This window comes from Meriones unguiculatus, chromosome 21 (genome assembly GCF_030254825.1).
Source record: "Meriones unguiculatus strain TT.TT164.6M chromosome 21, Bangor_MerUng_6.1, whole genome shotgun sequence".
Lineage (NCBI taxonomy): Eukaryota > Metazoa > Chordata > Mammalia > Rodentia > Muridae > Meriones > Meriones unguiculatus.
This window is the reverse complement of record NC_083368.1, coordinates 57427880-57444193: the sequence shown is the minus strand read 5'-3', so window position 1 is coordinate 57444193 and position 16314 is coordinate 57427880. Positions and strand designations below refer to the sequence as shown.

General features: G+C 48.8%; 1 protein-coding gene across 2 annotated transcripts in view; it reads left to right on the top strand.

Annotated features, from left to right (window-relative positions):
• The window catches only part of Ube2h (ubiquitin conjugating enzyme E2 H), an 82935-nt gene extending 66923 nt beyond the window's left edge, over positions 1 to 16012 (top strand). For both annotated transcript variants that reach the window (XM_021641291.2, XM_021641290.2), the window contains 2 exons: positions 9293 to 9421; positions 12331 to 16012. In XM_021641291.2, the coding sequence (XP_021496966.1) occupies positions 9293 to 9421; positions 12331 to 12455 (254 nt within the window). In that variant the 3' untranslated portion in view covers positions 12456 to 16012. The remainder of the gene's footprint in view (positions 1 to 9292; positions 9422 to 12330) is intronic.
• The last annotated feature ends 302 nt before the right edge of the window (positions 16013 to 16314 follow it).

Genomic DNA, 16314 nt, shown 5'->3' with positions numbered 1-16314 from the left:
AAGTAATTAATTGAGGAAAGTGGGAAACGTTGTTGGTTGAAGAATTTAGTGTCTTAGAGATGTCATGTTCACTGGTGGCTAGCCACAGACCATGTAGTAGCCCAGGCATGGGGACCATGACTCACTGTCCACGGAGCCAGCCGAGGCAAGGCTCACAGAGAGGACCTGCTTTCTTGGAGCCCTAGTTACAGAGCTGCTTCAGTTCTTAAATACGGAGACACACAGCCATGACTTGTTTGTCTTTGTGCTTTTACTACATAGGTTCTTCTTTCTTCATTCCTCCTCCTCCTCTTCTTCTTCTTCTTTTTCTTCTTCTTCTTCTTCTTCAACTAAATTATTGGCTAGTAGTTAAAGGTTTTAATAACATGCTTTAGTGTAAGTACAAGTATACCCACTGGCTGATTACAGATTGACTGCCTTCATTCCTGGAAGGTTAGTAACATATCCTAGTGCAAGAAAGGCAAGATTGTGTCATGTTTGAACCGCAGTGACCTCTGGAAAGCACGCCAATAAGGCGAGAGGTGTGGTGAGGTTGGCTAGGCAGTGAGCATGTCTTTGCTGAGAGCTGTCCCTCTGCGACAGACAGGCGTGTGCACTTCCTTTAGGTCATCGTCAGCGTGAACACGTTAAGAAAGGGCCACAATGAAGTAGTTAGTGGGAGAGAATGTTGTCTGTAGTTTAGATAACTTTATTTACATGGATGAATGTTTGCCTAAACATACGTCTTTTACCATATTTGCGTCTCCAGTCTCTCCTGGGACTGGAGATACAGACAACTGTGAGCTGCCATGTGGGGTCTGGGAATGGAAGCCAGGTCCTGAAGAGCAAGTGTTCCTAACCAGTGAGCCATTCCTGTAGCCCCTATCTTATTTTATCGTGAGACAGAGGCTCACTGTGCATCCATGGCTGGCGTAGAATAGACCACTTCCTAGACCAGTTTCAAAGACAGCCACTCACCTGCCTCTGCCTTCCAAGTCCTGAAGACTAAAGGCAGGCACTGCCGTTGCCAGCCTAGACTGCTTTTAAAATGATCCGAGAGAGAGATGCTTCTGAGTGGAGACGCACGGACCTGCTGTGTGCACAGCCGGGCTTCAATCTCCATGTCACACGGAGCACAAAGTGGCCGGCCTTAAACCTCAAACCCTGAAAAGCCAAGATATTGCCAGTAAGTGACATCCAGTAAACACATCATGTGTTCTATATTTAAAAGCTTTTTCAAGTGTGTGACTAATTCTTAATATTTTCTAATTTCTCTGCTTAGGTTATCTACATAGACATTCTGTTTTTCAAAGAATTCACAGACAAACATGAGCACATGTGACTCATGGCATCAGATCTTTTTTCTTTTTCATCTACCCGTAAAGGCTTAAGTTGAGAGCCCCCTCTCCCCCCTCCCCACCCCTCATGTACCTTTGTTCAGCTCTTTATTTTGAGGCAGGATCTCCCAGTGCAGCATAGGCTGAGCTTGCAGTCCTCCTGCTTGGGCCAGCAAACCCAGCTAATTACAGTACATTCTTGACTGCATCTCCTAGCGATGAGGTGGTGCCATCCCGATGCATTGCAGCGTGCTGCTCTGTGCTGCCTGTCGCCCTCTGGAAAGCTCTAGGCCAACGGACATGAGCTCTTCCCCCGCAGCTTTACCCTAGGGACAGTTACCTTTCATCTCCTTTTTCTTTATGTCAGCCTCCCTATCTGAGGCTATTCCTGATTGACTTCACTCAAGTCTTATCCTGAGGATGCCTGCTGCCATTTACAGCCCTTAGCAAAGTCTGCTCCCGGGACTGTTAAGTTATTCGCAGCGCAGGCATCTCTGGTTGTGGAAGACCTCAGATATCGTGGTTCCAGCAGGCTCCTGTGGTGAACAGTTGGTCCCCGTTGGTAACATGATCTTGGGAGGTGCAGAAACCTTAGGAGGCGCTCTTACTGAGAAAGTGGGTCACTGGAGGCATGCCTTTAAAGGTCATGCCCATGAGCGGGAGAGATGGCTCAGTGGTTAAAAGCCCTGACTGCTCTTCCAGAGGTCCTGAGTTCAATTCCCAGCAACCATATGGCGGCTCACAACCATCTATATATATATATCTATAACCTTCTGCTGCTGTCTCTGCTGTCTTCTGGCATGCAGGTGTACATACAGATAGAACATTCAACATAAATAAATAAAATCTTTATCTTAAAAAAAAAGGTTATGCCCAGCACCCGCTCTGTCCCTTGCTCTCTACTTCCTGGCCAGCAAGTAAAGAGCCTCTTCCGTCCACATTCCCACTGCCTGCATGTTCTCTCCAATAGCACTTGGGGCAAGCAGCCCCCCCCCCCAGGCTGCTGTCTGAGGTATTGGGCATACCTGAGAGTTCCAGGACAGCCAGGGCTGCACGCTGAGACCCTGTCTCACAAAAAAGATAGATAGATAGATAGATAGATAGATAGATAGATAGATAGATAGATAGATAGACAGACCCTGTCTCACAAAAAAGATAGATAGATAGATAGATGATAGATACATACATACATACATACATAGTGTTTATTTATATATATAATTTCATTGTGGTCTTTCAGTGTTCACAGACTGTAAGCAGGAGAAAACATTTTAAAATGTTTAAACAAGTCCTAAATCTGTTATTGTAGCTTCCAAAGAGCTGGTAAAAAGATTTTAAAAATCTGTTAATTAGCCTAAAATTATAAAAAGGACCAAGGGAAATATGGAAGTCTTTAATTATTTACTCTATTTCAAGCCCTTGTTTGTTTTTTGTTTTTTTCTGTTTTCAGTTTTTTAAGACAGAGTTTCTCTGTGTATCCTTGACTGTCCTGGAACTAACTCATTATGTAGACCAAGCCTATCTCTCTGATTTTAAAGATGGGATTAAAGGCATTTGCTGACACTGCCACTCAGCTCGCTCGCTCTTTGTTTTGTTTTTCCAAGACAAATTTCCCTGTGTAGCATTGGCTGTCGTGGACTGGCTTTGTAGACCAGGCTGCTGGCCTCAGACTGACAGTGCTGAGATTGAAGGTATACACTACACTGGCTGCAGCTTCTTCTTTTTTTCTTCTTCTTTCTTCTTCTTCCTCCTCCTCCTCCTCTTCCTCCTTCCTCCTTTTCCTCGTCCTTCTTCCTCCTCCTCCTTCCTCCTTCCTTCTTTTTTCTTCTTCCTTCTTCTTCTTCCTCCTCCTTTCTTCTTTCTTCTTCTTCCTTCTTCCTCCTCTTTCTTCTTTCTTCTTCTTCTTCTTTCTTCTTCTTTTTGGTCAATTTGTTGATTTTGAGACAAGGTTTTGTTACCCTGTTTCCCAAGTGCTGGGATTTTGAATAACAGTAACCAGAATCCCAGAGAAAGCTCTGTGTAAGTCACAGGAGGAATCATGGGTTTTAGACCACAGGAATTGACTTTGGTCCATCCTTTTCTCTGTTTAGTTATAAGGCAGATCTTTTTCTTCCTCTTCTTTCAGCCTGCTCCTTATTGAATTATGGACAAAGGAGAGTAGTGACTGTGGCTCTTGACTACCCATGGTAGTCAGTTCTGGGCAGAGCACAGAGGAGTTCATGCTCCTCTGTTCCATCCTGTTTGTGCTAGGACCAAAGTCCAGGGCCTTTGGCTGGTGGCTACCACATGTGGCTTACAAAGCCAGCCGTTACATTGCAATACTGTGGGTGTCATAAGATGCTTGTTTGGGTGGTGCTCTGCTTTTTTAAGGGACGCCAGGGCCCGGGCAGCCTGTACAGCGAGATGGGCAGTAGGGTGGGTGTGGCATGACTTAGCTGGCTCTTAGGAATGGCGCTGTGGCTAAGATGAGGTGTGCACGCGCATTTGGAGGTCAGAACAACCTTGGATGCTGTTCCTCAGACTCCTTTTACCATTCATGGGAGACGGGGTTTCTCAGTGGTGTGGAGTATCACCAAATAGGCAAGGCTGGCTGGCCAGCTCCCCGATCTGCCCGCCTCTGCTTCTCTTCTCGCCAGCACTGGGATTGCAAGTGTGCATTCTGAGGACGCAAACTCAGGCCTTCATGGGTAGAGGCAAGCTCCCACTGACTGAAACATCCCCACTCACCTTAATGGTTTTTAACTCCTGATTGTTTACTGTAGTATACCAGGCAAGTAGTTTCTGCATTCAATCTGAAACCCACAGAATTTGCAAGTAAAATTTTGCTCTGGTGAGAGGTCACATCTGTGTTAATATTTTAGGCTGGTTCTTTGTTTACTTTGAAATGAGTTTTATAGTTCTTTTAGAGCTCTGTGAAATGCCCTGCTAAGAGCCAGGCATGGTGGCACATACCTTCAGTCTTTGCAGAGTCAGTGAATCACTTGAGTTCAAGGCTAGCCTGGTCTACAAAGCCAGTCTAAGGCAGCCGGGCTACACAGAGAAACCCTGTCTTTAAAAAAAAAAAAAAAAAAGACCTGAATGAGAACAGCAGTGTTACACTTCTCTTTTTACCGGTGAAGAGGTTGAGGTGCAGAGAGGAGAGACCTGAGATTAGACTTGGGGTTTTCAAACGCTGCTCGCTGTTGGGGAGCACGTCTCCCTTTGGCTGAAGGTAGTGCAGCCTAATGGGGTTTGCACAGCCAAATGTCCACAGTGCATTTGGTGGTTGGTGGTTGCCCCTGCCTACCGTTCTGAGGCAGCCCCTAAGGCCCTGAAATAGACTCACCACTTGCCTGTGGTTTGGCATGCCCCCACTGGAGAAGGTGGCTGCCACAGTGTGCTGGAAAAGGCCGTTGAAGGGGTGTGAGGACCAGGCGTGACAGCGCACGCCTTTAATCCCCATTACTCTTGAGGCAGAGACAGGCAGGTCTCTGGGGTTCCCGGCCAGCCAGGGCTAAGGAGGGGAAAAAGTTCTAGGGAAGAGCAGCAGGTGTGTGTGTGCGCCAAGCCCTCTGATTTTTGACCTAATTCTTGGAAAAGAGATTCTGGGGAAGAGGTTCATTAGGAGGGGTACCTACAACCTCAGCCTTCAGGAGGCCAAGGCAGGAGGATCACCAAGCGTTTGGAGCCAAACTGGTCTACAAAGCCAGACCCTGTCCTAAAAAACCAGCAGTAAAACGGAGTTGGTTGTGAATTTTTCCTAAAATGACTGTAGCTAATTCTTGGTTAGTAGTTTGGGTCGTCTTTGCCAGTGCTTTTGTCTGTGGTGCCAGGGCCTGGCAAGTGCGCTGTTCCTGAGTTCCATCCCACACTGTGGAAGAAGAGTCTACACAACCTCACGTGCAGAGCGAGCGAATCAGGGATGCCTGCCTGGTTGTCACTGTGGCCCTGGGAGCCGGGAGCTCTGGTGCCAGCGACTGCATCACCTCCCCCCAGAGCTGCCGAGCCCTCCCCGTGTTTCTTTTCTGAGTACAGGTGTGACTCAGCACAGCTGTAACAATGGGTCAGAGTGTGTTAACAAGGAAGAGGGAGAACAGGAAGCAGAACCAGCAATTAAGGGTTCTTTTGTTTGTTTGGAGCCAACACATTGGTAAAGCTACGTATTGGTAGCTTGAGGACACTTAAAAATGGTCGGAAAGGTTACGCGCTTCCTGGAGCCCAGGCAGCCGGTCAAAGGGACGAAAGCTGCCTTTTGTGTTTCAGTGTTTTGTAGTCTGTTGGGAGCGGTCAGTAGTCACTGCCATCACTGGTGAGCAGAGGGGCTGTGCCCTGGGCTGGGCAGCAGAGGCCTGCACCCCTGCAGGGAGACGCCAGGCCGTGCAGTGTGGCTGCGTGGAGCCTGCCTCGCCACCAAAGCCAGGCGCCAAGTCTGATCCCCTTGGCAGGCAGCATGGGCGATCGGCCCTTGTTTGGAATCCGGTCTTGGGCAGGGTCTGTAACCTCTGTCTCCAGAGTTGTTGTGTGTGGGAAGGACTTGGTGTAAGCACCTCTGGTTTCAGCCAGGTACTCAGCAGAGCTCAAAGTGTGTCCGGACAGACCCGGTGTGGTTGCTCAGGCCTGTAATACCAGCATCTCCGGCTGCCGAGGCAGGAGGATGGAGAGTTTGAGGCCAGCTTGGGCACACACAAGATGAAATTCTTAAGGGAAATTGTTTTGTTTTGGCCTCATGTTAAAATTTTAACACTTGTGTCCTGGTGTGGGACTTTACTGTAATTTGGTCCCGTGGGAAACCTCCGAGGCATTCCTTCATTCTGGATGGAGCTATGGAGGGGAAAACAGCCTGAGCACCCTGCCCAGGGACTCTGGTACAGGATCCACGGCCCACGTTTGAGGGTTTCGATTAGACCGGGAGTAGACCGGGAGGCTTACTTCCTAGTTTTCTCTGACGTATCAGGGGCTTAGCGGACCCTTGACACGGGGCAGCTGTTTTGAACAGTACAAAGAAGGGACATTTTTATCTCTGCAGAATGTTCTGTAGAGAAGCACAACTCTAGAATATTCCAGGAAGTGAGCAGGAAGAACCTACAGTCTGAAAGGTTTTCTTCGTTTATGGTGTTGAATTTTTTATTATTTTTGTTCCTGTTTAGTTTTTCCAGACGGGGTTTCTCTGTGTAGCCTTGGTTGTCCTGGAACTCGCTCTGTAGACCAGGCTGACCTCAAACACAGATCCGCCTGCCTCTGCCTCCGGAGTGCTGGGATCACAGTGCCAGTGCGTCTGGCTGTGGTGTTGAATTCTTTGTGGGGATGAATCGAGGGCCTTGGCCTTGCTCAGGGAGCCCTCTCCCCCTGTAGCCTTGTTTCGGGGGCATTCTAGAGCAGGTAGAGCAGTTGGTATCCAGAGCTTTAGCGGAGACAGCCAGGGCCTGCTGGTGCTTTGGCTCCTTGGGGCCACAGCTGCAGAGCTGTGCCGAACACACACCCTTGTCGGCCACAAGACCTGAAGTTTGTGCTCCAGTCTTCGTGGGAGCTCTGGCGGTCCCTTTCCTATGGCTGACGTGGGTTTTCTCAACCTCGCCGTAAGTGTGCTTTTGTTGCTAACAGTTTGTTGTAGTGAGCGACCCTGTGCATTGTAAAATGTCTTCATAGCATCCCTGCTCCTACCCGGTAGATGTCAGTGTCCCAACCATATGCTGCTCAGTTCCCTGGGTGTCCACAGAGCTCAGACAGTGCGAGTCAGGAGAGCCTCCATCAGTGCCAGTCCACAGGCAGCCATTGGAGAAACAGCAAATCCTGTGAGGACAGCAGCGCAGAGTGGGGAAGTAGGAAGAAGAGGTCTGACGTGTGCTGAGGATGGGATTTCGTCATCTCTGGGTTAGGGAAGTGGGGACTGGGTCATACCCAGGTTTTCTGTGGGGTTCTCCTCCCATCCCTAAACTACCAGAATGATGACCCATGAGACTCAAAATAATTTTACAGATACCTAGGTCATCCAGCTAGGCTCTTCTCTGACTAGCTCATAACTCAAAAGAACCCATTTTTCCAATCTTCATTGTGCCACATGGCTGATTACCTGAGCCCAGATATGATGTGTCTGCCCTCCTCACACCTTGCCTTCTGAATCCCGAGCACAGGGCCTGTCTCAGACTCCCTTCTGCCTGCCGGATGTCCTGCCTTCTGTCTCCTGCTTCACCTTAGGCCAAAGGTTTTTACATACAGACCCAAGAGATTCCTTATACAGTTTTCATGCTTCCTTTGTGAACTTGGGGTGATTGCTGTATACAGAGATCTGTGTATGTCCAGAAAGACAAGTTAATACTAGCAGTTGGTTGCTTATGTCTTGGTCTGTCTATAGTATTTCTGCAGTACTCTGCCTGCATATGTGCTTACACACCAGGAGAGGGCACCAGATCTCACTATAGATGGTTGGGAGCCACCATGTGGTGGCTGGGAATTAACTGAGGTCCTCTGGAAGAGCAGCCAGTGCTCTTAACCTCTGAGCCATCTCTCCAGCCCCAGGTTTCTTAATGTCTTACTGTTATTTATAAGTGGTTTGTATAGATTTCTGCCCTTCTTATCTTGCATAATTGAAGAACTGGATTATCTCTGTATCCACTAGAAGTTAATACCAGCCCATTCTTATAATCCCAGCCCTCCGGAGGATCATGAGTTCAAGGCCAGTTTAGATACTTAATGAGATCTTGACAAGGGGCTTGGGGAACAAAACATTAAATGTCAAATTCTCTTTTTTTTTTTTAAATTTCCCGCTTTCCAAAACAAGATTTCAGTGAATTGCCAGGCTGGCTTCATCCTCCAGCCAGTCCTCCCACCTCACCCCGTGAACGCTGGGATTGCCTGTGTTCCCATGGCTTGGGGGGGTTAGCAGGAATGTAAGGGCACCCTCTGGCCAAGCTTGTGGCCTGAGCTGTGAGAGACCCTGTCACAGACAGCAACAGTGATGTACAGCAGAGGACTAGAACATCATAAAGATGGCTGTTGTGAGGAATTACTCAGAGGACCGAGGGTCAGTTCCCAGCACCCATACAGGCTCCACCGATAGTGGGAACTGCTGCCCTCTTCTGGTAGCTGTGAGCACTGCACACATGCTACACAGGCACGCAGGCAAAACAGCCACCAAAATGAAAAACACGCAGGAAATTAACTCACTTTGAACTGGTAAGATGGCGCAATGTGGGTGAGCTGTTTGCTGGGCACACTTGGCTTCCTGAGCTCAGTCCCCAGAACCCACGTGACGGTGGAGGCGAGAACCAGCTCCACAGAGTGTGGACTTGAGCACACCACCAACGCGCTGGCCTCGGAGTCGTCATGCATGCCCGGAATGCTACGTTTTAAGAAGTTACAGTAGCTCGCTTTGCAGTAGCTTATTGGGGCATGATTTTCAATAAATAGTGTGTGTTTCTAGACTCTCAGTTTGGGAAATGGAGTGAAATAGAATTGGGAAAACAGCTATGCTCATACTAGCCTCACAAGACTGAATTCAAACTCTCAGCAATACAAAAAAGGGAAACTGGGGTTGTGGGTAAAGGCTGGGAAAATTGCCTTCCAAAGAGAACAAGAATGTATGTCCTGACCTGGTTCCTTAGGTTTAAATTTTAAAGTGTAGTTGATGTTGAAACAAGGATGTTAGAGTGGAGCACACCTCTGTCGAGTCATCTCCACAGTAGTTACGTATTTAAGCAGGTGAGCAGGGGGGGGGGTGCTGGGGGAGTAGAAAGAAGTCTGTGGCTAAGAGTGCATACTGCTGCACGTAGATTCAGGCAGCCTAAACACCTACACGCTTTAAGTGCAGGGGAGCATGCTGTAGTCCCAGCAGAGGCAGGGACAAAGCGAGTCCAGGACAGCCAAGGCTACACAGAGAAAACCCTGTCTGGAAAACTTTTTTTAAAAAGTTATTTAAAAGTAGAGTAGGCATTCTTGCCTGCTGAACTCCATGTGACGTTGTATGCCCCCGTGCATGAAGTGTGTGTTTGTTCTTTCAGATCTTACCAATATATTTGAGTCCTTCCTGCCCCAGTTGCTGGCCTACCCTAACCCTATAGACCCTCTGAATGGCGATGCTGCAGCCATGTACCTCCACCGACCAGAAGAGTACAAGCAGAAAATTAAAGGTAAGCTGGGATGTGCTTTTAGTTGGCCATTTAAAGTCTTTTTGGTGGTTGTTTTGTTTTGCCAAGCAGGATTTTTCTTTGTAACCCTGTCTGTCCTGGAACTCACTCTGGAGCCAAGGCTGGCTTCAAACTTAGAGATCAGCCTGCCTCTGCTTCCCAAGTAGGAGATTAAAAGTGTGTGCCACCAATGCCCAGCTTAAAGCCTGTGTTAAGTTACGCAGTCCTGCTGTTGTAAATAAAAAATAAGGGTTGGGCTATATAATGTTTATTATTATCCCTAAGATTTCATGGCAGTCTTATCTAACCCACTATCACAAATAAGAAGACACAGACACCTGTTAGATTTATAATTGCCTATTTTACCTTCGGCTAGGCAGATACTTTACCTGCTCTTGTTTCAACATCCTCACCATCCACCTCCCAGCCCCCCAGCCAATGCCCATCGGCCTTAATCCTCCTCATCTGGTCCTACCGTACTTGCTTACATTCTTCATCTGGGCCTTTCCACCCCATTGTTGGAGTCCTTCCTCCCAGGCAATGTGGCTGTTTCTCCACACTAATGCACTGGGGCGTCCTCCTTCCTCCTCTCTTCCCTGGCTGTTTCCCCTGTCCCAGAAGCCTGGGAACCTTAGCCACACCTACCCTGTCCTGCCCTGCCCAGGTGTGGGCCATTTAATCAACCAGTCAGGTATGTCTTAGGCAGCTTTACAGCAAGGATGGCTGTAACAGGCATCAGACCAACCTTTAACGTAGTTCCTTGTCGTTTTCTGTAGTCTAAAAAGAGGCTGCAGTGGCAGGGCCCCATTGACTCACTCGTAGGGTTTAGATTCTACTTTCCCACACTTGGCACCACTTGCATACTGGGCTGGTGTTGGATTTTAAAAAATTGTGAAAGATCATCTAAAGCTTCAGACACAGACATACCCATATCCACATCATTTAAAAAAAAATGTAATGCAGGTGTAAAAGCAAGGTTGCATACTAAGCGGTCTGTGGACGTGGGCATCCTTGGCATTGTCTAAAGATAGGTCACCACCTGCTCAAAGCTGTTGCTGGTACATGCCTCAGCCAGCACTCAGGAGGGAGAGGCCGGGGGATATCTTGAGTTAGAGGACTGCCAGGTGTACATAGAGAAATCCTGTCTCAAAACAAACAAACAAACAAAAAAAAAAAACAACCAAACAGGAGCTGGAGAGATGGCTCAGTGGTTAAGGGAACTGACTACTCTTCCGGAGGACCCAGGTTCAATTCTCAGCACCCACATGGCAGCTCACAACGTTTATTCTCCTGCTTCAGCCGTTGTCTTGGAGGCCTACTGCCTCCTCCTCCTGCTAACCTAGGCCTTGTCCTGGGCACTTCTGCCTCTGTTGCATCTAACCTAGGCCTAAGAATGTTTTTAGCCTCTGAGACTTACTGCTGAATATCACCCTCTCTGTTCTTACTGAGCTCTGGGCTGCCACCTTCTCATTCTCTGGCTTGTTCTTAGCCTTCACCTGTGTCTAGCTTGTCTCTGTCTCTGTCTCTGTCTCTGTCTCTCTCTCTCTCTTTCTCTCTCGTCCCTAAAGTAGCTTCCCTTTCCTCTCCTCATGAAAGTTGGGCATATCCTGTCAGATCTTCTCTGATTTGTCACTGTTTCTGCCACTCAATTGAAAATGTTGGTGCTTCCTTCTACAACCTTAATTTTACCTTCCTTGTTTGGGATTAAAGGCCTATACCACCGTGCCTAAACTTTTCTTTACCTGAAACTTCACATTAATTCAGGCTGTCCTTGAACTCAGATCTGCTGGATTAAAGGCATATTGTATTTCAGACAAATCACAGAGACTTAGGTCTTTGGATGTGATGAATTCAGAGCAGTCATGTTTTGAATTAAAATTCCTCTACCTGTGGTAGTACATGCCTATAATCTCAGCACTTGAGAGGTGATGGAAGCAGAAAGATGAGACGTTCAAGGTCATCCCTTAGCTTCAAATCAAGTTAAAACCAGCCTTGAGTGTAGTAAGATTTACTTATTATTTATGCAGTGTTCTGCCTGCATGTGCGCCTGCACGCCAGAAGAGGGCACCAGATCCCACTATAGATGGTTGGGAGCCACCCTGTGTGTGCTGGGAATTAGATTCAGGAAGAGCAGCCAGTGCTCCTAACCTCTAACTGGTCTCTCCAGCCCCCAGGAAAACAAAACAAAAAAACTTAAGTAGATTTGTTATGGCTCAAAGGGCTCTAAGTCTCAGGTCTAAAAACTCTGTTCAGAAGAAAATATGTTGGGCATGGTAACACACACCTGTCGTCTGAGCCCTGGACACAGAGGCAGGAGGCTCACAGCAAGGCCCAGCTCAGCCAGGGCTTCACCACTGCCTGACAACACTGAAGGAAGGAAGATAGGGAAGTACTCCTGCCTAGATGCTGGGCTGGTTTTCGGGCATCAGCAGGCTGTGTGGTCTTGTTGCCGACCTTGCCATGGCAGCTCCGATGGCTCCATAGAAGATGCAGCCTGAGGATGCCCGTCCAGAGTGTGCGTGGCAGTTCCTCTCTTACACTCCTCAGCTGGCACATTGGCTTGGGCTCCTGCGGCTTAGGTCAGGGGTGAACAGTGCACGGCAGAGTGAGGCCATTAGTGCTGTCTGCTTCCACACCCGTGTTCTCCAGTACAGACCTGGGCTAGCTGGGTTACTGGGCTGCAGCTCAGAGGAGGCTGTGCAGTCGTCACTCCTGCTCTGACTGGGAGGTAGACCACTTTACTCACAGGGGAGGTAAAAACTGGGCTGCCCATTGCACCCCACACAAGCCACTTCCTCTGTGGAATTCGCCCTTGGCTTTAGTAATCCTGTCACATCTTACCCCGGCCTAGCAGGTGCGTGTGCCTGGGCTCGCTGAACTCAGCCTATGCTTTCTTCCCCCTCCCCGTGCAGAGTACATCCAGAAGTACGCAACGGAGGAGGCCCTGAAGGAGCAGGAAGAGGGCACTGGCGACAGCTCCTCAGAGAGCTCCATGTCTGACTTTTCTGAGGACGAGGCCCAGGACATGGAATTGTAGTGGAAAGGGCGCCTGCCTTCCAGAAGGACTGTTATTTCCTAACCATGAGAAGCAGACTCTGATATTCATATTTAAACAAAGCAATTTTTTTTATTACTAAACAAGGTTTTTATGAATAATAGCATTGATATATATATATTATATATCACCCTTTAGATCTTGATTTCTTGGTCATTTCTCAACTGAGGTGCATAGCATATCCCCACATTCCATTTTGGTAGCAGTATGCAGTCCGAATGCATGCATTCATAGTCCATTTGGCCAAGTCAGCCTGTGTGCTGCTCAACTGTCAAGAATTGCCGCTCTGATAGGTAAACACGAGTAAACAGGAAAAGGTTGCTTCTTTTTATTGATGGTTCCAAAGAAAAAACCAAATCTACCAGCTCTTGGATGAAGATAGAACAGTGCTTTTCCAGAGTGGAAAGGAAAAGGCTGAGAGGCATGCTTTGCGGGCGTGTGAAGCCGGCCCTGTGTCGTCAGCTGCTCCCAAGCCCTCAGTGGCCCTTTCTGAGAAGCAGTACAAACAGGCTGGATGAGAAGTGAGACCTAGAACCTCCCCTTCCTTTTTTTTTTTTTTTTTTTTTTTACTTGGATTTAAGTGCATTTTTCTGGGTAGCACAGGCCTTCTGTGCTACCAGGCCTGCGACCACCTTGGTTTCACATTGGAGAACATTTGGGAGGTGTTTTCTGAGCCGGTTTCTTTTGGGGGTGTAGCTTGTCATGCAGAGCTTTCTTGAGAGAACAGGACTGAAGGAGAAAAGTGACTGGAAGATGGAGGTAATCTGGCCTGGGCTGGGCCTGACAGAGACCACTGCCCTGGACTGAGCGGGAGAAGCTGCAAGCAGTTTTTTGGGGGGTTTGTTTTTTTTTGTTTTGTTTTGTTTTGTTTTTTTTCTTTTTTAATTTTTTTATTTGTGTGAATTGTTGGTAGACAGGTTGCAGATTTAATCTCACCAGGAGAGACAGTCTCCTCCCTGGGCGAGGCGCTCAGTGGACCAGCAGGTGAGGAAGACCGGTCTCAAGGCTTGAGGCCCGCACGGCCCTTGAACTCCAGTCTATTTTCCTTCTGCACGCATCCCAGTTGCCAACTGCTTTTGGGAATTTGAGAGCCAGAACACCCTAACTCTGGAATGGGCGACAATTGAAAAATCATATGGAAGTTCTTGTACCCAAAGTGGCTTGAGGCCAGGACAACCGCCGTGGTGGACGAGGAGAGGCGTGAGCTGTGATGGAGGCAGGTGTGGTCGAGCGCTCTCCCTCGGCGGGAGCACAGGTCAGACAGTGGAAGGCCCTGGCCACTGCTGCCCGCGCTGCTCAGCTGACTGCGGCCACAGTGGCCAGCACTTTCAGGCCCGATGGGGTAGGGGGGGTGGAGACAGTTTAGACAGCAGCTCTGCTCTGGATTTTTTTTTTTTTTTTTCCTGAAACCAGAACAGTAGAAGTAGCCAAGCCTAAGACCTTCTGAAGACGTTTGAATGTCCCACTGGACTAACTTTTCTCTTGATGTGTGTTTTTAGTTTAGAAGTGCTATATTCCACAAGGTTTAAAGTCAATGAGGTTGGAAGACACCTATCTTTTTTTAATTCAAAAAGCACAATCAGTCTTTCCTTTGAAAATCTATATAAAGTACAACTTTTAGCATGATTATTTTCCTAAATAAAAAGAAATAATTTACTTATTTTATGTTAATTACGGGCATGAAGCAAAAGGTTTTCTTTGGGGAAAATGCAGTTCTGTGGGGTTTAATTGGTTCTGTGCTGTCCTCTGGCACCCTGGCCTGTTGGAAGGTGGCGTTAGCCGTGTCTGTGTAGCTCTGCTTACCTGGCCTCCCGCTTGCTCCCGTGCGGCCTAGCCGCTTGCTCGTGCTGTAACCTTCACTGTGGGTGCCACATAGGAAGGCTTGAACTGCTGGGTGGTGACTGTGAGTTGAAACAATAAAAATGTATTTTTTTCAATACTGTATAAAATAGTATTCTAATTACCCCCCCCCAATAAAAAGTCCAGATAATTGCTTCTGATCTTGTTGGAAACAGATACAAAACAAACCCAACAAAACACGACTGGCAGAGCCAAGTTTGGGGAATGGGCGTGAGCAGGTAGCACTCTGACCCTCGTGGGGATTCGCTCTGCTTTGGTGAGGACACCGTTCCCTCCCGGGCATGGCCGACAGTGCAGGAGTGCGGGGGGGGGGAGCCTGGGGCTGGAGGCTAGTGGGCGCGATGTGTCTGAGCGTGTGGTGAAGGGGTCGCTGGGCTTGGCAGAACTGGCAGTTCCTGTGATCCCTCCGTCCCCTCTCCCAACTCTGCGACGCCGTCTGGTGTGTGTGTTGCAGCTCCGAGTCTTGACTCTGTTAGAAAGCTGGCAGTCTTGCCGGACCTTCTCTACTTGTTGGTGACGTCAGATTAGATGACCGTGCCCATAGCTGCGAAGGCCTGGAAAGAGCCTGGCTGTGGCTGGGTTCTCCAGGTGCCCATGGGCTTTCTCGGCGCCAAGCCCCTTCGGAGGGTAGCAGTGAACCAAGCTGCTGGCACTCGCCCTGCCCGCTGGGCGACGATTTTTTGAGGTTCTACCTGTGCCCTCCCGGGGGAAGCCGTTCTTTGCCCCTGTTGATGGCTTGCAGGCTTGCCAAACACCGACAAGCAGAGGGGCAGGCTGGCAGCCCGAGCTGTTCCACGAGGCGTGTTCCGTGGTTGCCAACCTAAACCCTGACATTTGACATTTTTGTGGTAGTCTCCTCCTCCTCCAGAGTACCGGGCTTCAGCCAGCGTTCTCTGTTCATGGAGAGTTGCCTCTGCTCTCCACACTAAGTTTTTATTTTTTTTTCCCCCACTTCAAACTCTGTTCTAATTGCCAACCAGCCGGTGTAGGCTCCTGAGAAGTACCCCTTTCCAGAGGAACCGTGCCCAGGAAAGGGCTCCCTGAGGTGGTATTGGCCTCGACCTGCTACTTGCATTTTCTAGGCCACCTTTTGGGATGGCTAAGAATCATGACACATCCTCTGCCAGTTTCTGGTTTCCGAGTCGGGTTTGAGCGCTGACATTTTTAGTGGCGTATAGCTTAGTCTGCTTTAGTGACTCAGAAAAGTGGAGCCGTTTACAAAAGTTAGCCAAGTTTTGTCAACTTCCAACTCATTAGAAATTGGGCGCTCGAACTGCACTTCCCTGGACTTCAGGGTCCATGTCCACCATTCTCTGGCCTCCTTGGCCAGCTCTTTAGGGACTAGATGCAGTGGGGGCCCTTTGAGGTCATGGGTGTGGAGGGGCGGGCTGTGGAGTGGCCGGTCAGCAGCTACTTGGATGTGGGCGTGAGAGGAAATGGCCTTTAATTACTGATTGTATTTGGTATACAGTGTGTGAAGCTTGAACAGACAAGGGCCTAGAGCCCTCGGCTGAAATCTCAGCTGTCTACGGTCCCCTCCCTCCCCCTCCCCCGCATTGTGATGACCTGGTGGACCTGTCTGTCACCTGGTCAAATGCCTCCTCTATAACCTCTCAATAGTTGTGTATAATGAAAACTGTAAAACTTTTTTAAATAAAATGTGTATATACCTTGGCAAATGGCTGAACTTGATCAATAAGAGCTGACACACACACACACACACACACACACACACACACACAACCTGATCGGACAGCGGTCCTCCCTGCAGAGGGCTCACCATCCGGAGCGCCTGAGCGGCCTGCAGCCCTGTCTGCCGAGGGTGAGACCCAGAGCTGACTGCCCTGCCGGGAGGCAGCCTTCCAGTCCTCGTTCGCTCGCTCGCGCGCCCGCCAGCCAGCAGGTGGCAGTGCTGCCCAGGCCACTGAGTGGTGGTGCCCCAAAGGCCATCTCGGCTCTGTCCACGGTTCACTGTCCAGGC